General features: G+C 50.8%; 8 protein-coding genes across 8 annotated transcripts; 4 read left to right on the top strand and 4 right to left on the bottom strand.

Moving 5' to 3' along the window:
* Positions 1-1,683: 1,683 nt before the first annotated feature.
* On the top strand, positions 1,684-2,704 carry AO090102000020 (uncharacterized protein; the record flags this gene model as incomplete). Its single annotated transcript, XM_001822216.1, has 4 exons — positions 1,684-1,836; positions 1,899-2,310; positions 2,371-2,520; positions 2,571-2,704. The coding sequence occupies 4 exons, from the start codon at positions 1,684-1,686 to the stop codon at positions 2,702-2,704; spliced, it is 849 nt and encodes a 282-aa protein (XP_001822268.1).
* Positions 2,705-3,142: 438 nt separating this feature from the next.
* On the bottom strand, positions 3,143-3,792 carry AO090102000021 (uncharacterized protein; the record flags this gene model as incomplete). The annotated part of the gene is made up of 2 exons (XM_001822217.3): positions 3,143-3,284; positions 3,353-3,792. The coding sequence occupies 2 exons, from the start codon at positions 3,790-3,792 to the stop codon at positions 3,143-3,145; spliced, it is 582 nt and encodes a 193-aa protein (XP_001822269.3).
* Positions 3,793-4,304: 512 nt separating this feature from the next.
* Positions 4,305-6,306, bottom strand: AO090102000022 (uncharacterized protein; the record flags this gene model as incomplete). Its single annotated transcript, XM_001822218.3, has 6 exons — positions 4,305-4,666; positions 4,722-4,905; positions 4,989-5,416; positions 5,481-5,622; positions 5,687-5,956; positions 6,025-6,306. The coding sequence occupies 6 exons, from the start codon at positions 6,304-6,306 to the stop codon at positions 4,305-4,307; spliced, it is 1,668 nt and encodes a 555-aa protein (XP_001822270.1).
* A 709-nt stretch (positions 6,307-7,015) lies between these two features.
* Positions 7,016-7,803, top strand: AO090102000024 (uncharacterized protein; the record flags this gene model as incomplete). The annotated part of the gene is given in 3 exon segments (XM_023237017.1): positions 7,016-7,189; positions 7,206-7,275; positions 7,337-7,803. The coding sequence occupies 3 exon segments, from the start codon at positions 7,016-7,018 to the stop codon at positions 7,801-7,803; spliced, it is 711 nt and encodes a 236-aa protein (XP_023091643.1).
* A 73-nt stretch (positions 7,804-7,876) lies between these two features.
* AO090102000025 (uncharacterized protein) lies at positions 7,877-8,278 on the top strand (the record flags this gene model as incomplete). The annotated part of the gene is made up of 1 exon (XM_023237015.1): positions 7,877-8,278. One exon carries the CDS (start codon positions 7,877-7,879, stop codon positions 8,276-8,278), a length of 402 nt encoding a protein of 133 aa, XP_023091644.1.
* A 935-nt stretch (positions 8,279-9,213) lies between these two features.
* Positions 9,214-10,707, top strand: AO090102000026 (putative MFS monocarboxylate transporter; the record flags this gene model as incomplete). The annotated part of the gene is made up of 3 exons (XM_001822221.1): positions 9,214-9,431; positions 9,501-9,738; positions 9,796-10,707. The coding sequence occupies 3 exons, from the start codon at positions 9,214-9,216 to the stop codon at positions 10,705-10,707; spliced, it is 1,368 nt and encodes a 455-aa protein (XP_001822273.1).
* A 1,213-nt stretch (positions 10,708-11,920) lies between these two features.
* AO090102000027 (zinc knuckle domain protein) lies at positions 11,921-13,501 on the bottom strand (the record flags this gene model as incomplete). The annotated part of the gene is made up of 1 exon (XM_023237014.1): positions 11,921-13,501. One exon carries the CDS (start codon positions 13,499-13,501, stop codon positions 11,921-11,923), a length of 1,581 nt encoding a protein of 526 aa, XP_023091645.1.
* Positions 13,502-14,111: 610 nt separating this feature from the next.
* AO090102000028 (uncharacterized protein) lies at positions 14,112-19,998 on the bottom strand (the record flags this gene model as incomplete). Its single annotated transcript, XM_023237013.1, has 10 exons — positions 14,112-14,255; positions 14,316-15,254; positions 15,338-16,015; positions 16,093-16,148; positions 16,212-16,477; positions 16,547-16,812; positions 16,885-17,941; positions 18,003-18,249; positions 18,318-18,570; positions 19,726-19,998. The coding sequence occupies 10 exons, from the start codon at positions 19,996-19,998 to the stop codon at positions 14,112-14,114; spliced, it is 4,179 nt and encodes a 1,392-aa protein (XP_023091646.1).
* Positions 19,999-20,138: the final 140 nt, after the last annotated feature.

Raw genomic sequence — 20,138 nt, 5'->3', positions numbered from 1 at the left:
TGCATAGACATGGAAAACGTAAGAGAGAAGAGAAACCATCTTCGAAGACCAACCTGAAACACAGACTGAACGCTCCCAGGTCTGCAATCCGTGCACGGTCCACGGGGCGCACCCCCTCTCAATAGCTCGCCATGAAGTTGGTGACTGCTAGGAGCACCTCGTGGCTAATGACCATGTCCTTGAAGTCAGTAAATACATTGTCGCTTGGTTCCCAAGCGACGCCATCGTATTTCATCCTTATGTTGGCGAACCTGTATGCAATCTGAAGGTAAGGGAGTTGGAGGAGAGTAAAGACGAAGGCGATGTGCTGTATTGGCTGGCGTATGTGAATCCAATGCGGGGCGATGGGCACCAATCAGAGCCTCCAGGAGTACCTACTTAAGAGTCTAGTATCGCGAGGACTTGCCCAGATATTGCAGCAGCTACATGTTATACGCAAATCACTCATAGTACTCGAGTATGCAGGCAAACGGTGACATGCGACGGATACCTATGGATTGAATTGTTTGCATCAGGAGCTTCAGCATTTTATCTCCAGCCCACAACGAACCAAAGCCAATGAACTTTGGTCAAGTCTTGCTAGATGTACCGAGCACTGAGAGTCATGCAAGATTGAGATTAAGAAGAAAGGACCTCGGTTAAGCCAAAAGACAAGTCCACGTAAGGGTCAATGGATGAACGACTAGAAAGGGCCTAGATATGAATTTGTCAGCTGTTCTGACCCACGTAGGGCGCATGTCATGCAATGTCTCTGTTGTCGGTCACACTTTGGAGACATCTTCGGAAAATCTGTCATTGGCATATCGTGTCATTTCTGGTGATGGCACTGCCTATATAGCAAAACATTGTCTGGCTATGCCAAGCCTTTTCACTACCTATCTAGGATTCCGGACCGGCTCATTTATCCACTGGCTAAGGTAGCTCGACGGCTAATGTTTCATCACAACACAAGCTCTGCTGCGGAGCTCTAGTTCCGCTGTTGTTAGTGATTCACCTTTTGACCTGACACTGGTAGTTCAATGAAGTCGTGTCCCATTGAACTAACAGGCTCTGCCCAGTAAGTTTCTGAATATCATTAGAATAGGTCCAACAGAAACACCCCAGTCAAGTTCTATACCCTTAAACCATAGGATAACATATCAGCAACCGCATATACCGGTCCACCAAGGCAGGTAATCAAACCGCAACATCGGTACATGGAAGCGCGACCCTACGCCCTAGATGACTTCCGATGGCGCCTCAGTGGAGAATAAGTCCGTTCGCGGACTATGTTAAGCAACACAATTGCCATGTTATTGGTGGAGCCTGGGACAAATATGCCGAGGGACTCTTGGCACATCGACTCCTGTCTGAAACTGAGTCCGGGAAAACTTGACATGGCTTGGCATTCCCCGTCCTTGGCCCTCCGTTCTGCAGGCATGGCCCTATTCGTGTGCTTGATTGATGGAGAATAGGACTTTAGAGCTGACTCTCCGACACTCCGCTTCTTTGCCTAGAAGCCGTTGTATCGGACAAATTGTGGATATTTTGACTAGTAGATAGCCTCGAACGAAGGCGGGAAAATATAAATGCTCTCTACAGTCTTCGTATCGACATGTTTGTGATCAATTTTTCTTCTTCGTCTTTGCTGTTTATCTTAATCCACTCCTTTTGTAATTTCTGTCTATTCATTTTCCAGGCGAAATGAAAGCCGTTCTTTCACTCACAGCCCTCCAGCTGCTGGCCAGCTACGTAACAGGTCTCCCGCTGCAGGACAGCTCCTTGGCCAAGAATATCAAGCGCCAAAACACCAGCTCATGGAACCCTCCCTCTGAACTCGTGACCCCTCTCAACGAGGTACTACTTTCCCTAACACCCCATTAACCCGAGGATTCACTAACCAAACACGAAATCCATAGGTATGGGAACACGAGATGTCAACCTACAGCGACCCCCTCGGATTCCGCAACTACGGATTCGACCAAGTAATCGACGGCAAGGGCAAAATCAACTACTGCGTGCGCTGGGACTCAACCCAGTCTGTGACCCAGGCACAGCGCGAACAGGTCGAGACTGCCGTCCGGCGGTCATTCAACAAGTGGATTGGTGAACTGGCCGGGTTCGACGGGTTCCCTTACGAGACGGTGGATGTCAATGTGGTCGGATGGGCTGTCAAGGATAAGGGTCTGTTGCAGGGCGATACCTCGGGTATTGAGGTGTATACTACTACCGATGAAGAGGGAATTCCTCAGTGTGATCCGGGCTGTGGACGTTTCTTTCATCAGGATAATGACTACAGCGCTTGTGCTGCTGGGGCGGATCGTCACTATGGTATGCCATCTCAGTTCTCTTCCATACTCGCATAGAATACAGACACTAACAATATCACAGACCAAAGCCTGTGGCTTACTGATGGTTTCGAAGGCGGCGCTGGTGGTGACTGGGGCCAGCGTATTGGTCAAGAGTATTTCATGCAGAACCTCGATCTCGAGGATATCCACATTCTGCTGCATGAGATGGGCCATACTTTCGCTTTGGATGGTATGTTCTCCCCCGTTGGTTACAGAGGATATTGACACTAATATTCCTAGATTTCTATGACTGGACCCCTACTGGCCAGACTAGCTTCATCATGCTGGCTGGTAGCGCGATGAAGATTACTGAGTTTGACGCTTGGATGGCAAGGGACTGGTGGCGCCATCTCAAATCCCGCTACAGCCTTTGAATAGCCCTTGGTGTACTTGACATGGGCTTGTCAATATCTAGGGGTATTGGTATACGCGACCGTGGAATACACGACTTCGCTAGGTTACGGAGAGGGTGATATTAGGGTTGACGCTGAAGCGGCCACAACATTTCTCAGTGTAGTAGAACCAAACTACTTTGTACGAGGTGACACTTGGGAAATTTAATATTTGGACTAGCCTGAAATACAGAGCGATCCAAATACTTGAGCAGAAAACAGTCTCACCGAGAAAAGAAATTATAGAATTCGAAAACTCCAAGCAAGCACAGAATAATTAATAATTCTCCTCATCCGCTTAAGCATCCAAGCAACCCAACGAGTAATAAGAGAACTGACGCTGCACCGACCGGGCAGAAAAAAAGGGTATCGACTAGCCCTGTCGCGCTCAGCTTAGCTCCGAATTCATCGATAAAACCTTTATACTTGATCCATTTGTGTGCTCTGCGGTGCCGTTGCAGGAGGATCCTGCTTTCCAAGGGCCCTATAACCCGGAAGATCAGATTTCAAGACTCCGCAGATACCGAGAACGACAACGAGCGTCAAGGCGCAGAAAAGAAACCTGGTTAAACCATCTCTGCGTCAGTATATCTTCGTATAACCTGTAAAACTCGAAAGGATACAACCGACCATATCAAAACCGCAAAAGCAATGACCGCATTCACATAATCCGACTTTCCAGCTGTATATGACAATCTCGCCGCCATATCAGCAAAAGATGCTAACCAGAAGACCGTAGTCACGAAGTAAAGCACGAGAAGCCCAATGGTGATCAATTTGTTGAGAGCAGCATTCGTATCTGCTTTAGTCCGAAAGACCCATGGTATAACGGCGGTCGCAGCCGAAACCAACATTGTCCATACTGAGTTGAAGAGAATGAAGGCGAGGATTGGTGGAACTGCTACCGTCACTGTCTGGGACGTGTATCCGTTTCTCGAGGGATCATAGCGATATTCCTTGCTGCCCTGACTGAAGTACGAGACTAGGTGGCCGGTCAGACCTAATTCGACGACTGCAAAGACGAATGTGGTGCTTAGAAGCACAAATGGTACCACTTGAGGGAGATTCATGTTTAATCTGTTCTGTACTGGTTTTGAGGGCAGGATGACAGCAAGGATGCGACGAAAAATGGGCGCGGGAGAGAAAGCCCATGATATTTAATGAAATTGTCATTATGCTTTTATTTTGTTTTACCATTTTGTGTTTCCCCGTATTTTGACTGTACCAAAGAGGAAGAAGTTTGCGACGTGTCGAATGTGATATACGCCCTCTTCGTGTTCTCCTATAAAGATCGGCAACGAACCTTACTTGGACGGCTACTAGTTTTGCTCTCAGTCAAGAGCCATTGGTGCTAAAAAACAGATAGATCCGAAAGGGATGCCATTTTAGGAAGCCCATGTAGTTTCCGAGACATGGAATAGGGTTTTATCCTTCAATAACTTAGTCCGCATCGAGTACAGGATCTCCGATGACGTGAGTTGCGAAACCAGAGCTGGTGATCATCCAAATCCACGCCTGCTTCATGCGTGGCATGCTTTGATCGATCTGGTGCCAATCACATCGGTGGGACACATGGCCCAAATCATGCTAAGCAGTCCACGAAAGGTAATCCAATTTTCTCCTTAATGACCTCCAGGGCCTGGACAACTTTCTCGTCCTCAAATCTCTTCGCTACCAGCTGCAAACAGACCGGCGCTTCCTGTTGCTTTTGCGTATCGTAATGATTATGACACCAACTATCGAATTCGTTTCGGGGCGTGTATGTCGGGTCCTTCGCATCCCTTGTAGGGTCGACCTTGGTGACAGGGAAAACAATTGCTGGGTAGTCCAACAGATTCCAGATTGATGTGTATCCCCAATAACGGGAGGTGTCAAGCAGTGGCGCGGGTGTTGGGTACGCCGGGCAGAGGATCACATCCATCTTCGGAGCGACCGTGTTCCATTCTAAAGAGGTCAGCACGAGAATATCCACGGCTAATCGTTCGGAGACCCTCCTTACCTTGGAGGTAAGAGTATCGGAACATTTCGCGCTTAAGAGTCCACTCCCAGACTTCATGCAGACTGAGCTCCTCAACTCCAGGGGTGTCTCGGAGTGTCCATGCTAAGAGTGGCAAGTAGGGTTCTCCTGAGAGGGCGAGGTTTTCAGCGAATGCCTTGCCGCCATCAGGAGCGTATAGCCTCGTCTTCAGTGCTACGTTAGTTCAGCCGTACCCACTTTGCGTTGCAGACCATCCCAGCAATGTTTGGTTTACGTGAGCAAACTTACAAGAATCTCTAATGCTTCTTTCTGTTTGTAAGGCTTCCACTCGATGACCTCCACATCGGAAGGAAAGGCTTTCAACCGGTCCATCATTTCTTGCAAGGCCCTTGCTACTGGTGGTGCAGGCTTCACGACACCATCATCCCATAACACTCCCACGGTAAGCTTTTTCTTTCCATCTCGGTAGATGTGAGATTCGTTATCGCGCCATGGAATTTGGTGCAATGAGGGGTCAGTGGTCCAAGGTTTGGCGGCCAGTATTGTCTTCATAAAAAGTTTAATTCCTCCTAGGGTGGGTGAGAGTGGCCCCAAGGTGCCTAGGATTGTTTCACAGCCGATCACATATGCGGCGCATCCAATCAATGGAACCCGGCCATTGGTTGGCTTGAGGCCATACAGCCCGCAGTTCGAGGCAGGAGATCGGATGCTGCCACCTGCGCAATGACTTAGCTCTCCGCATGAGTGGTTAATATCCACGTGGTATAATTTGCGACATACCGATATCTGATCCAATTCCGAGGGGGCTGCCATAAAGCGCTTGCAACGCGGACTCACCCCCTGATGAACCGCCCGCAGACAGGGCCGTATTATGGGGATTCACGGTATTTCCTGTGATGTTACTGCAGGTTTCGAGTGCCATCTATGGTTTCATCGCCGTCAGCCAAAGTGTGGATCAGTTCCTTTCTAGGCATTCAATATCATACCAAACCCTGCGGCTCCGTCGTTCTTGCATACACTACGGCACCCGCGTCGACGAGAATCTTGACGATTTTCGCATCGTCCGTGTTTTTTCGGCCAACCCAGCCGACAAATCCGGCCGTGTTGTCTCGTCCGGCAATTCCTACGTGTGCTTTGACACTGATAGGTAAGCCGTGCAACGGCCCTGCTGGTGTTCCATGTTCGACCAAGTAATTGTCCAATCGTTCTGCCTGGGCAAGAGCGCGCTCGGGGAGGAGTTCATAGATACAATTGGTCTGTATACGGCAGAAGAAATTAGCAAAGACTGCGTGTAGTTCACAGGAAAGCCTGACTCCTTGCTCACCAGTTTTTGGGCAATTGCTGCACGTCGCAGGAATGCCCTTGCGACCGCGGTCGCGGTCAGTTCCCCCGCAGCTAGAGAGACTACCAAGTCCTCAGCAGATGTTTCCGTGATGGATACCTCCGAAGAGGAGAGGAGCTGGCGAGGAATATCGATCACCCGGTTGGGTAGTGCTGTAGGCAACGAAGGTATAGGGGGGTCGACGTGTGCGATAGAATCGTCGCGAGTTTTCTGCACCCCCTGAGCAATTTCTTGCCAGGACGGCTTCTCCTTGGGGGTTTCCATTTTCGCAACGGAGCCTGGCGCTGATCGCTTTGTCGGGGCTGCTTAAGCTATCGGTGTCTGCACATAAGCTAACACATGAAGTGATACTCAAGGCAGGATCTCAACCCTGGTCTAATAGAGCAGAACCACAAGTGCGGTATCGTGTATTTATAGGTACTGAGTTTATAACCCATGTTACATTGCACGCTCGTCGACATTCCGCAGTGGGACAGCTTTACTTAACTACTAACGTTAGGCCAGTATTTCTCAAACGTGCTCAGTGGGTATTTGTTTGAGATGGCTAATCGAACAGAGATCTCCAATGCCATCAAAAATCCCTTGGCTAGTTTACCGTCTTGGCACAGGATCACGATCCATGTCCAATTCATGTAGACACTCTGTCTAGTCGAACGCGAAGCGGCCGGAAGACCAGGGTCCACCGGATAGTTTCATAGTAGCGTTCCTTCGCTCGAATCAACGTGAAAGGTGTGGGTATTGAACTTCGGCCAGGAACATGCTAATGCATCACACTATTTAGGCAGGGCACAGAATGTAACGTTATTGTGAACTGGCAGAAAATTTGTCTTGTACCGTGAAACTTTTGATAAGATCAGGCACAGCGTTCTCAGCATAAGCCAAAGCTATCTTTCTCTCCGCTGACGCTTTTTCGAACCCAACCAAAGGATCTCCTTGAGCCTCGGACTGGAGGAAGGTCTTCGGTCGCTTCATCATGAAAATGCAGGCTGGCACTGCCTCAGGCCATGAGGACCGAGGTCTGTCGCTTTGGGTTGTTAACAGTATATTCATCGGACTAGCGACTCTAGCGGTCATCGCGAGATTCGTTGCAAGAAAGCTGAAGAACCTAGTCCTCGCCGCCGATGATTGGGCAATTCTTATTGCATTGGTAAAGACAAATCCAGGCTTTGCTTTTGACACTGACTGACGCCAGTAAGTTGCTTGACTGGGTACTGTATGGCCTGTTTATTGCATGTAAGGATTCGTCTCCTGTCAGCCATTGGGGGTTGTACTCACAATTTTGTTTATCATCCAGGCAGAGGATATGGGCTCGGAAGGCACAGAGAGGTGGTCCCAGAGGCTGATATCGCTGTGTTTCTTCAGCTACTGTACTACTTCCAGATCTTCTATATCCTCGCGCCGCCGACCGTGAAGCTGTCGCTTTTGCTGCTGTATCGTCGCATCTTCCTATCCTCCCGGTTCCTCAAGATTGTGTACACCATCGGTGCAATTGTTAGTATATGGGCTATCATCATGACCTTCCTAGCCATCTTCAACTGCAAACCAATCAGTGCGTTCTGGACCGGCCAGGGAGAATGCATCCCATTTAAGCAGTTCGCCATCGGATATGCCATCGTGAACATCATCACCGACCTAGCAGTATGGCTCATGCCAATCCCGAACATGTGGAAGCTGCAGCTTCCGACCGCCCAGAAGGTGGCTCTAACACTCATCTTTGTCCTTGGCCTTATGTATGGACCCCTCGGCCCCCTAGGTGGCTGATCAAGACCAAATGTGGCTGACAATTACGTTCCTTAGTGACTGTGGAGCGGCTCTCGTGCGACTCCTGTCGTCCATGCTCGTCCTTGGAAATTGGGATGTGACATTCGACTATGCGCGCGGGTTCATGTGGTCCATTATCGAAGTTTCCCTCGCTATTGTATGTACCTGCCTTCCGACGATGCGCGTGATTTTGAAGATCATCTTCAGTCGAAGTTTCGCTCGAGCACTAGGATTCTCGAGTTTGACTCCTAGGCGGCAGAGCTCGAGTAAAAGAGGTTGGCGTCGGGCATCCCAATACAATGAGATTCAGGGGCCGTGGACGGTGCGGCCCGGTGCCGAGAATCAGCACCATAGCGATGTTACCACAGGTGTTGAACGAGGTGATGGCGCCACCACGGTACGAGGGATTCGCGTTTTGGAGGAGGTCAAGGTTGAGCTTCAGCATATCAAAGCACCCCCAGATGCAGCGCCATGATTGCGGCCACGATGGCGGACAAGGCTTTGTGTGTTAATCGGCGTGTGAGTCAAGTTGCGACCGTACCTAACATTGACAATCGAACTGATGTGAAACAGGACGAATGGGATACACGTAGACCACGTTGTATGCCACATAGAGTTGCTAAGAGAAGTACAACGAATACCGCAGTCAACATGGTCGATGCCCTCTAGACGAACGTATGGTGCTTATTCCCGAAATCCCCTTACAGCCTTTAAACAGTAATAATTAGGAGTAGCTGACTTCTTCGTGCCGTCTAGAGTCGATTGGTACCTCGTCTTTAAGTTCGCTCTATGCCCTCTGGCATTCTAAATCAGCCCAGGCGATGCCAAGACGAAACTTCAGTCAAACTCGGAATCGCTTCACTGCCCCGAGAGAATGTGATTTTCTGGCCGGAAGTGTCGCCGCTCCTTTTCCCAACGATTTCCCCAACGATTTGGAAATCATGCTGCAAGAATACAAAGGAAGCACCTCGTGTCATCGTATGGCGTCATGAGCGGAGTTGGTCACATCAGAGCTCGCTATTCCTGTTTGTTTGGTTGTTTAATGTGTTGCTTGGCGGTGGACACACGACACGTCCTGGGTGTTCTGGACGAGGCGAAAGAGATGTGATCCCCTTGTCGCAGAGATGGATAATCGTTATCCCACTGGTGTTGAGCAACAGAAAGACGAAAAGGAGGGGAGTCACCTGGGCCCACGTGAACGCACAAGAGTCTCGGATAAAGCGTGCCGAAGGATGAGAACCGGGGAGAGAATTCGGTAAATGCTCCATAAACACAAACGACAAGCAGACCCCACGGGGTAATAATGACAGTCGGGCACCTCCGCTGCGGGGACACGGAATCATTACCGCCATTAAATAAATATGAATGTCCGACACTTTTTCTTTGGCTCTTATCGGAAATTTTCCAAGCATGTCAGAGATGGGAATGCAAGAGAAATTCTCCGGGCAACCCTCCCGAAACGATGATCACGCTCAGCATGCCGATGAACCGCAGGCACAGCCCGAACATCCGGGAACCGGAGATACATGCGCCCGGCAAGGTGCAGAACAGGAAAAGCCACCTCCCAACGGCGGTCTGCAATCGTGGCTCAATGTGGCGGCGGCCTTCTGTGTCTTTGTGAATACCTGGTATGTTCCAGCCAATTACTGTATATCGCACACAGTGGTAGAGGCATGCTGCTAACCGACTCATCAAAGGGGTTTAATTACGACATTTGGCGCGTTCCAGGAGTATTACCGAACTGTACTGCTGCGCAATGAATCCTCCTCGGCTATCTCATGGATCGGTAGCATTCAGGCCACTCTGATCCCCATGGTTGGAATGGTCACTGGACCACTGGTCGATGCGGGCTATCTGCGCATACTAATCTTGTCTGGTAGTTTCCTCATCGTATTTGGCATGATGATGACAAGTCTAGCAACGGAGTACTACCAAGTGAGACCCTATTCTTACACCCATACCGATCGCAGAGAGTCTAATCTTAGTTCCCAGGTCCTACTGGCACAAGCCTTTTGCACGGGATTAGGCGGAGGAATCTCGTACATCCCCGCAATGGTAGTGTTATCTTCCTCCTTTACCACAAAACGAGCAGTGGCGATCGGCTGTGCATCCATCGGCTCCAGCGTTGGCAGCGTGATCTTCCCAATTATGTTCCGTCGCCTACAACCCGCGATCGGATTTCCTTGGGCCGTCCGCTGCATAGCTTTCATCAACCTGCTCATGTCCATCATAGCGTGCTCGATCTTGTGTCGCCATCCGGGCAAGAAAACACAAGCTCGAAGTTTAGTTGAATGGAAGGCTCTGAAACACCCAACATTCATGCTCCTATCAGTATCGCTCACATGCGTGATGCTCGCCTACTACGTTCCGATTTTCTATGTTGCCACCTACGCACGGGTGAAATTGAACACGGAAACGAACCTGTCGTTCTACCTAGTGTCCATCATCAATGGAGCCTCGGCATTCGGACGAACCGTCCCTTACCTCTTAGGATCTCGGATCAACACGATCTTTGTCTTGATTTCGTGCACCGCCGCATCGGCCGTCGCCATGTACACCTGGATTGCGACAAGCAATACGGCCGGATTCATTGTCTGGGCCTGTTACTGGGGTTTCCTCAGTGGCGTTCTGGTCACCGCACCTACCTCAATCGTCGCGCACCCCGTTTTTACCCCAGACAAGAACTACCTTGGCACTCGGATGGGCATGATGTGGGGAATCAGTTCCTTTGGCGCGTTGGCCGGGGCACCCATTGCGGGCGCATTGGTCGACCTCGAACATAAGAACTTTGTTCGGGCCCAGGTGTTCTCTGGGAGTTTGATGGTAGGGGCTGTTCTTTTACAAGTGTGGCCGACTATTGCTGCACTTCGGTATGACCGTAATAAAGATCGGGAAGCCAAGTAGTGAGATAGAAATGGCTCAGAATAAAAGACACTACCGATAGTCTATGAAATGTAAATATTAATTTCATGAATACTCAACCCGTGTTATGCTTTTCCGAGCCCGTCTTACCTTTTCAGTATTCTGAAACTGATTCCCGTGTTGTAAAAGAACGAGTTAGACGAAGGGCACTTCAGTTGATACGCACACAATTGAACGCCCTATATGGTGTGTAGTACTGGCGCGGGTAGATTTCTATATGGTGCTCCTCCTTGATGCCTAGAGAATTGGTTCTCCTCTCAGAAAAATATGTTGACCAAATGGTAATCTATATATTAACTGATGTCCTCAATTTTACTATTATTGAAAAGACCTTCACTTCATCAAACCTACCAAACGCAATCTGCCCGTCAATGCCTCACCTCCGCTGGACCATCGAACCCCTCACCCTAAATATATAGTAGAGCACAGTCGCCACAATAATGTTAAACACAATATATACCCAAATAATCTCCCAATTCCGCCATCTCTCATCCCAGTTAATGTTATACTGAGAGACAAACTGATCCGCCGTGGTGAGTCCACAGAACTGACAACCGGAGAGAGCATCCGGATTCAAAAGCCTTCCTGGGCTTTATTGAAAGTGCGGACCAAGATATTGCTGACACGTTTGGTTTGGCGGAAGATCAAAGATGGACAGTTCAGACTCAGAACACTCGACTGGGCGGTCATGGACGATTGTACAATTATATCATATTAATATACCGATTTATCTTCCTTCAATTTTGATTTTATAAGTCAATCTACCACTACGCCGTGATTTGCCCTCAGATCTCGCGCTTTATAGCGGCTGCCAGACGGTTTGATCGCCGCCTCTTTGGCTGCCTCGAGTCGCTTCCTGGGTCATTAGCCAGGGCTGTTTCATGCAATGTGCTGTACTCATCCGGCTCGACCTTAGTGCTTTGTTGATATGTTTCACCCCTGCCCACCTCGCATCTGGGCAAAGGAGAGCGGATCATCCTCTCCTTTCCTTGTGGAACTGGGTTGGCTTCCTCTGTCTGTCGGGCCAAACGCGTACTACGTCTTGGGTGAGGCAAATCAAAGGAAGCCTTGCTTGTGTTTTGGGTCCGGACAGGTGTCGGTGGTGAGCTGGTGGGGGTCGGCTCTCTTGTGTTACTAGAAGTGACCACGAGCACCTCCTCCCTGCACTCGGTGATTGAAGGTGCCGTGAGTCCAGTTAGTATAGGGACAGCTCCAACGAGGCCTGCGTCAGTCTCAGCCAGGCCAGTGGTGGTGCTTGCCGGGCCATTTGTAGACTGATCACTGCAGGAAGTTTCCGAGGGCCCCGTTGATCGAGCCCCCTTTGTTTGTGACTTTGACTTGTGGCCCGACGTACGCTGCGAGCATCTCTGGACGCTCCCTCCAAGCTGCTTAATGGGCGTTCCTCCGACGGGATCTCTCCTAAATCCCGCTCTGATTCCGAAGATGCTGAGTCGTGCTCCGCGCTGTCGGAGCAAGAGCGCGACGTGACAGAGCTTGAAGCACCATCCTCGGAGTTCTCAAGGCCCTGCATATAAATCGGGATCCGGTAATAGCGCTGGCGATACGTCGTCCCGTCCTGAACCTTCTTTATCTGTTCCGCGTAATAGCTACAGTTTTTCGACGCAGCCGCGTGCGGCCCACCGCAGTTGGCGCACTTGTGAACACGGTCTCCAGCTTCCGTACGCCGAGGGCAGTCACGGGTATCGTGACGCTCAGCGCAGAAGCAGCAAATCGATTCATTTAGACAGATGCTGCTAAGATGGCCAAACTGTTGACAACTGAAGCAGCGACGGATGCAGGGGGGCCGGACGTAGAGGACCGTCTTCAACAATTTTGACTCCCAGATGGTTCCGTGACGGATCGCGCAGTTGGCCGCCTCAGGATGCGTGAATTCCACCACCATCGCGGACGACTCCGTTCCCGGAGCCGGGCTACTGAGCCAGCGAACATGCAGCACGTCCACGTCTCCTCCCCAGGTGAAGATGTTGGCGGCCAGCAGGTCATTGATCACTCGCTGTCTCGCGGCCGGGGTGGACAGGCCCCCAACCCATTTTAAGGGCATGTCGTGGACCACCACACCCCAGAGAGGGAGGTCAATCACTGAATCGCTCTCGAAGATCTTTACCCAGCGACGGTGCGTCCGCGCGATATCTGCCTCCTGGGCGCTGCGAAGCGTGAGGCTCAGATCACCTGACCGTAGGTGTTTCGCTGCTACAAATTGTATAGAGGCCAGGGTAGCCCCACCGTCGCGGCGTGCAGTGCTTTTGCGGGCCTTTTCGGCCTGACTTGTGATATCTGCTGGTGTAAGACACCTGTATTGGCTGGCCACGTAGGGATCCCACATTTTGACGGCAATCTCGCGATCTTGGGCAAGGTTCGATGGGGATGCAGGGGGCGAGCTCCCAGAGCTATAGGAAGACTGGTAGTAGGCCGGGGGAGGCGCCGTTTTACGCGCCTGCACATACTTTTCTAAGCGGGGGGGCTCAGTCTCGGTAGTGAGTGCGTAGTCGTCGCATTTGATATCGCCGGTGATGTCGCGAAGCTCCTGCTTGGCACCCATCCAATCGAGGAGATCCTGGGTTAAATCGCGCCATCTTTCGATAACCTTGACTGCTTCATCCGGTAGACTACCTTGGTTGTCTTGAGCATACTGCAAGATATCGTTGGAATCCTGATGGTGGTCCCGGATGCGCTGTTGGAGGTTTCGCGTCACGTTCCCAGGGGCGTTCGGATCGGCCATCCTCAGCGTCGGCCATTCGACTCGCGACGCTTCCATGGTTTGACCGTCTGAGCCGGTGGAAAGTGATATCAGAAAGTAGCCCTAGCACTCGTGCTCAGGAGAAATAGTCAGAGAAGAATACTGGCAATTTCTACAGACGATCCCCCTTTGGTTCCACCGTGTCAACAAAAGAATAGGGTTTTCGCGGAAGAAGTGGTTTTCTTTGTCTCGTGGAATATATCTTGAACCGATATTCCATATATTAATTTTCGAAAACTGCAGCGTATCAGCTGCCTCAAAAGCAGTTTTCCTTTCATTCATTCATTCTGTCTTTCTTTCGTTCTTCTTTCTCATTAGTCCAACCTAGACGGCTTCCAACATTATCGTTTTATGTGCTGACTTCCTTCTCTCACACGCGGACCATGAGATCATGAGTATATGTGATGCTGAATATAATAACTTAATCAAAGGTATATGGTCTATTATTCATATTGGGTCCATGGCCAAGAAGCCTACCTGTATTTATTCATCTCTCCCTCCTTTTTTCAGTCTCACTGTACATATACATCTGTCCCGCTTTCTCTCTCCTTATCCCTCTCGCACCCAAACGCGCTTAATTAGAAGACGTGGCAGTCGAATTGACACCACTCGAAGGACGTGCCCACAATCAATTCGACCGACGTTTCCGCCATTTAAAGATAAAGATGAGGTACGTCGCCAGCACCGCCATGGTGTAGTTGAACAGAATGAATCCAATGAAGATGCCGACGTTGTTGCCACGTTGTGAATAGCTCATGTCATATTGTTTGACCTATTTGGTTGAAAGAAAAACTAGTTAGCCTGGTTCACATAAAGGAAAAGAAATACTGACATATTCATCTCCATCCGCATAGGCACAGTACTCGCACAGCCCCGTTGCGTTGGGATCCACCAGATAACCCGTGGAGTTAGCCAGACCGAAGAATTCAGCTGTGTAGGAGGCACATGTCTCCCCGGCGGGCGTCTGGAAGGTGGTGAGTTCAGAGTCGCGGCAGGTGATTTGGAGCGCATGCATGGCGTTGGTCCCAATCCCCTCGATGAAGTAGAACAAGGGAGAGATATTGTAGAACCATCGCCATCCGCGGGGAGTTAGAGGCGGGGGCGAGAGGGGACCGTTGAAGGTGTTAACAACCAGCCAAATGAACCCCGTCGCCACTTGTGCGGCAAGCACGGTGGGGAACAGGGAGGCAGTTAGCTGAGCGAGACTCGCCACGAACAGCGAGTAGAGCTCGTACATGAGGAAGGCGTACCCAGCGCGGGTCGATATGGTGAGGTACCCGACCATGTAGTACCAGAGAAGCCAGTAAATCAGCCCGCCCAGGAGGGTGAACGGAATCTCCACAAGCAGCGCGCTGATGGTGAAGATGCTCCAGTGGTACACGCGGGACTCATTCTCCCGCGCCAGGAATTGGTCACGCAGGAGGATGAAACGAGGTTCGATCTGGAGACTCAGCACAGGGCCCGTGATCACACCGACGAAGATCGAAAACATCCGTCCGCGGGCGCCGGTCAGATCGTTGGACAGCTGAAGAAAAGTGAGCCCGTTCATCAGTCCCATCCAAATGTTGAGCTGGATCTTGCCCAACACGTAGTCCGAGTCGCGCCAGTAATTCGTGAAAGCGCGTTGCGTGACGACGCGGAGCTGGTTGAGATAAGAGGCCGCATATGTCCGATCAGATTCTGACGATGAGGAATCTTTGACTTCCTGTACCTGAAGCATTTTCTGAAGCTGCTCTTGCGTGGAACCATACTCGGGCGACTGTCGCCAAGTCTGGTTCGTCCAGGAATTCAGATTCCAGTCAGTAAATGATACAACAACACCAGCGGGAGAAGAAAGGGGTGAGAACAGCATACCTGGAACCAGTCTTTGTCAGGCTCGGCGCTAACTGCCAAAAGGTAATCCGCCGGGTTTTCGGTCTCCTCGCAGCGCCGCGTATAGCGAGCGAAGTAATCCAGGATCTTTTGGCACCGAGAGCCCAACGGACCGAAGTAAACTGTCTTCCCACCGGGTACCAACAGAAGCAAATTGTCAAATTGTTCAATCATCTGGGCAGAGGGTTGATGAATCGTGCAGAGGATGGTCTGCCCGGCATCGGAGAGCCTGCGCATGAGTTGCACGATGGAGAGCGCAGAATTACCATCTAGGCCGGACGTGGGCTCGTCGAGAAACAGAACAATGTCCGGCTTCGCAGCTAGTTCGACTCCGATACTGACGCGCTTGCGCTGTTCGAGATTCAATCCTGCCCCTGGCACTCCAATGATGGCCTCGGCGATATCCTCCATCTCCAAGAGTTGAATTAGCATTTCCACGTGATCCATCTTCTCATCCCAGGAAACCGTTGCCGGACGACGGAGGCATGCGCTCAGCTGGAGTGCTTCTCGAACCGTGGATGATGCCAGGTGGATGTCGTTTTGGTGGACAAATCCAGTCCGCCGTCCCATCGATGCGGGAAGGGTCTGTCCGTTTAGGTAGAGCCCTCCGGATAAGCGCCCAATCTGAATTCGCTGGGCGAGAGTATCAAGGAGTGTAGTCTAAACAACCACCGGCTCAGTCAGCCTAGGGTTCTATGTGCAGAGAACCACCTGTCCAAGATCTTGCCACGACTTACCTTGCCAGCACCGGACATGCCCATTAATGCAGTCATTTTTCCAGGCTGAAGCCACCCTAAAAATAAAGAAGATGGTGAGACGTATTCATCCTCCCAACACTAACCCAGGAAGGCCTTACCTGAGACTTCGTGAAGCAAACGCTTGTCATCGCCAAGCTGAAGTGATAGTTCTTGCCATGCAAACACACTTTGGGTCGTCTCTAGACGGCCAATAGCTTTCACATCGTGGTTGGAGCTAGGCTTGGAGTCCTTTGTCTCGGCGACAATTGGTGGTTCTTCAATGTCTGCGGAACGCGAGGCCGATGCGCTCACCCAGGACGGTAGCCTCCGGTAAAAGATCGTTGACATGTGTTCAGCAGCATTACGGAATCGTTCCATTCCAATCCTGCATGTATGAATAAAGTCAGCGTCTATTAGGTTGACCTATACATTTGTCGAGAAGGAAGAAACGCACATCACCACAACCGAGAAGAAGACAAAGAAGCCGGCATTGATCCCGACATTTCGCCACAAGTGGGTGTTCTTGAATCCATACTCGGCCATCAAATACAGCCTACCGGAAAGACTCAATTCGCCAGCGACGGACCCAGACACTGCACAAGCCTGATAACTGGTCTCATTGTATGCTGATCCTCGGGGAACGATATCCCCAGAGCTGCACTGATAAGAGCTAGTTCCAATTTCATTGAGAGCGACAGACTCGAAGATATAGTACATCGGCTGGTTTAGAAGGTTAGACGGTTAGCACATTCTTCTCACAGAATCATTCTGTGCCTCTTGTTGCAGACTTACATCAAGGTAGCGGATCCAAAAAAGCCAGACCTTCATGCCTGGAGGAGTGATGTAAAAGCCCGTGTAGATAATAAACACATTTAGCAAAAGCCCGACAGGGAGAATGGCTCGAGTGATGGAGTTAGTAAAGACGGCAATGGCCCGAAACATAACACTCAGTGCCATTAGGCCCATATAGAGGCAGACCAGCCATGTGAAGAAATGCCCCGCTGTGCGCTGGAAATTAATCATCCAGTAAATGGGTAGCGAGTACATAATGAAGATAAATTTCCAGGGTATGTCCGCGAGGATCTGACCGAGCGCGTAGGCCCCGGGCCGGTAGAACCGCAAGGCCTTCTGCTTGAGCAAGATTGGGCGCTGGACAAACGTATTTCCAAATTCGGCGGAAGCCTGTAGACCCATAATCAGGACACAGAAGAAGAGGGCCGAGCCGCGCGTGTAGAGCCCTTGCGTCACGTCTCTTTGATTGCGGAATAGGGTCCCTAAAAGCAGAGCTTGAACAATAGTCCCGGCTGCCTCAGCGATCCAGGCAGCCCGGTCGGTCAGAAAAATCTGATAATGGCGGACTGTACACTCATACACCTGACGGTAAAGCGGCAGAGCGTACCCCGAAGCTTTTGGTTTGCCGACTGTTTTCGATTGCGGCGGTGTTGCGGCGTCGCTCACGGTCTGCTGGTAGAGGCTGCTCTCCCTGAACCGGGTCTCAAAGTCAGCCGGATGAATTGGCACCGGCCGGTCAAGGGCCTCTCGAGGCGTCCGACATTCTGGGGTTCCGGACATCGATGCGAGAAAGTCTGATACCGAAATCTTCGGAGAGCGGTAGAATCCAAGGGACTCGAAGTAAGCTTTGGCTGAAGTCGCCGGGCCGTAATATGCGACATGGCCGTCATTCAAGACCAAAACTTTGTCGAACATTGCGACTGCTAAATCGCTAGCTTGATAGAGAGACATCGCGGTCATACATTGACTACGCGTGGTGTATTTGCGCATAGTGGTCAAAAAGCGAATTGCGGTGGATGAGTCCAGACCTCGCGTAGGATTATCAAAGCAAAATAGACTGGGTGATGGTAAGGTTAGCAAATCCTTTTCCGCTCTCGCGGAGATTCAGGTTCATTCACCTTGCACGAGTGCACAATGCCTCAGCTAGAGACACCCGACGACGCTGACCGCCGCTCACTCCACGAATATGGTCGCTACCGATGCGGACATGGGCTGCTTGAGCAAGTCCCATGAGTTCAAGCACAGTCTGTAAATCCTGTTGGAGGTGTTGAGCGCGATCAGGATCGGAGGTCGAACGCCTGGTATTGAGAGCAAATTTAAGCGTGGTGCTGACAGATAATGTTGGAAAATGGATATCGTCCTCTCCTGTAGCATATCAATGAAACGTTTTGGCACTGTGCGAGCTTGCATGGAGGACGCAGGAGCTCTCTTACCCACGAAGGCTACTTGGTTGGCTCTGGCCTGCTTCGCGGTACCGGCATCCATCGAACCATACCAGACATCGCCTTCCATCGCCAAATACTCCTCCCTGATGTTCGCCAGGGCTTTCAGAACGGTGGTACATCCACTGCCGGGGCGGCCAACGACCATCAACATCTCCCCCTGCCTAATTGTACCAGTCAGCCGCTGGAGAATGGCTCGACATGGAGGAGGTTTCCTCGAGAACCAGGTCGCAGGATTGGCGAGCTTCGATAGTCGTTGCAACGTTTTGGGGACATCATGCATCCGTTGATGCTGGTCAAGTTAGTGGCCCACTACGTCATAAAAAATGGATGTATATAGGAAAACAAACCCCGGCTCCGGCTCCTATGACAGACAGATCCTTGAAGATGATATCTCCCAGACGCTCCGATACACTGGTGGTCTGGTGTTGAAGAAAATCGTCGACCAATCGATCGATCTCTGCGTCTTGGTGACTGTCTTCGCTGGCGTCGTACTCTTTAATTTCGCCTGAGGACTCCATGATCCAGAGATTCCCCTGCTGAGAATCTAGATTGCGACAATAAGTTTCTGTATATCTCGAGCTGTCGAGGGGACTTTTAAAAGAAGTGTCCAAGCATCATATCCCAGGTATTCATATCGGGTTACCAAATGGGGTAATGGTTACCCCTTGCGGTTAGAGTGGGTGAGGGCTGAGATGAGCTCCACCCCTAGTGGAGTCGCGGATAACATCGAGGGGCAGAGATAAAGATAAATAAATAGCAGAAGCGATGCAGGAGAAAAGACAAATTTTCGTCCTCCCCAATATTTTTAAAGAGAAACATTGTACACAATTCACCCAAGTCCTCCAATTCCGCCAATCGTCATGTCTGATTCCCAGATTGATCCTGATCAGTTCACCCGCGCAGGGTCTATCACTAAGGACTACTACCGCGATGTCTATCCCACCATTGATCCCACACAGTCAGAGTTATCCCAGACAGACAAAGTAACCATTGTCACCGGAGCAGGGAAGGGAATTGGACGAGTAAGAATCAATTCTGTTCCACTGCGGAAGGAAGCACGGCTGACGTTCACGATTCTCCACAGGCCATTGCACGAGCTCACGCACAGTCCGGGGTGAAGGGGCTGGTCCTCATTACCCAGTCCGCTCAATCGGCTGAAGAGACGAAAGCTATTGTGCAAGCCGAATTCCCCTCCGTGGAGGTGCTGGCCCTGCCCACAGATATCACCGACGAACAGGCAGTGGCACAGACTTTTGCGACCATCAAGGAGAAGTTCGGAACCACAGTACACACCCTGATCAACAATGCCGGCGTCTTCACCTCCGTGGCGCCAGTGGCCGAGTCCGACTCCACCAAGTGGTGGAAGGACTTTGAGGTCAACGTACGGGGAACATACCTGATGACGGCGGCATACTTGCGCTTGATTGCGGATGAGGCCGCGGATTTTCAACCCACCGTGGTGAACTTCATGAGCACGATCTCCCTGACGCCGCCGGGACTGAGCAGTTACTTTATCAGTAAGCTCGGTGTCGCCAAGTTTACTGAGTTTATTGCAGCGGAGAACCCCCGGGTGGCCGCCTACACCCTCTCTCCGGGCATCGTCCTCACTAGTATGACCCTGGATGGGTTTAAGCCATTTGCCAAGGATACCCGTAAGTTCAAAGACCATTTTTCTGCTTCATTGAGCGACCTGTAGTATCGTACAGATTATGTTCTAATGTTTCGATATAGCGGAGCTACCGAGTGCTGTGACCGTATACCTGGCAGCCAAACGTCCACAATACCTCAATGGGCGCCACCTCTCCGCCA

Source organism: Aspergillus oryzae, chromosome 4, assembly GCF_000184455.2.
Source record: "Aspergillus oryzae RIB40 DNA, chromosome 4".
In the NCBI taxonomy this organism is placed as follows: Eukaryota; Fungi; Ascomycota; class Eurotiomycetes; order Eurotiales; family Aspergillaceae; genus Aspergillus; species Aspergillus oryzae.
This window is presented reverse-complemented; position numbering and strand designations above follow the sequence as displayed.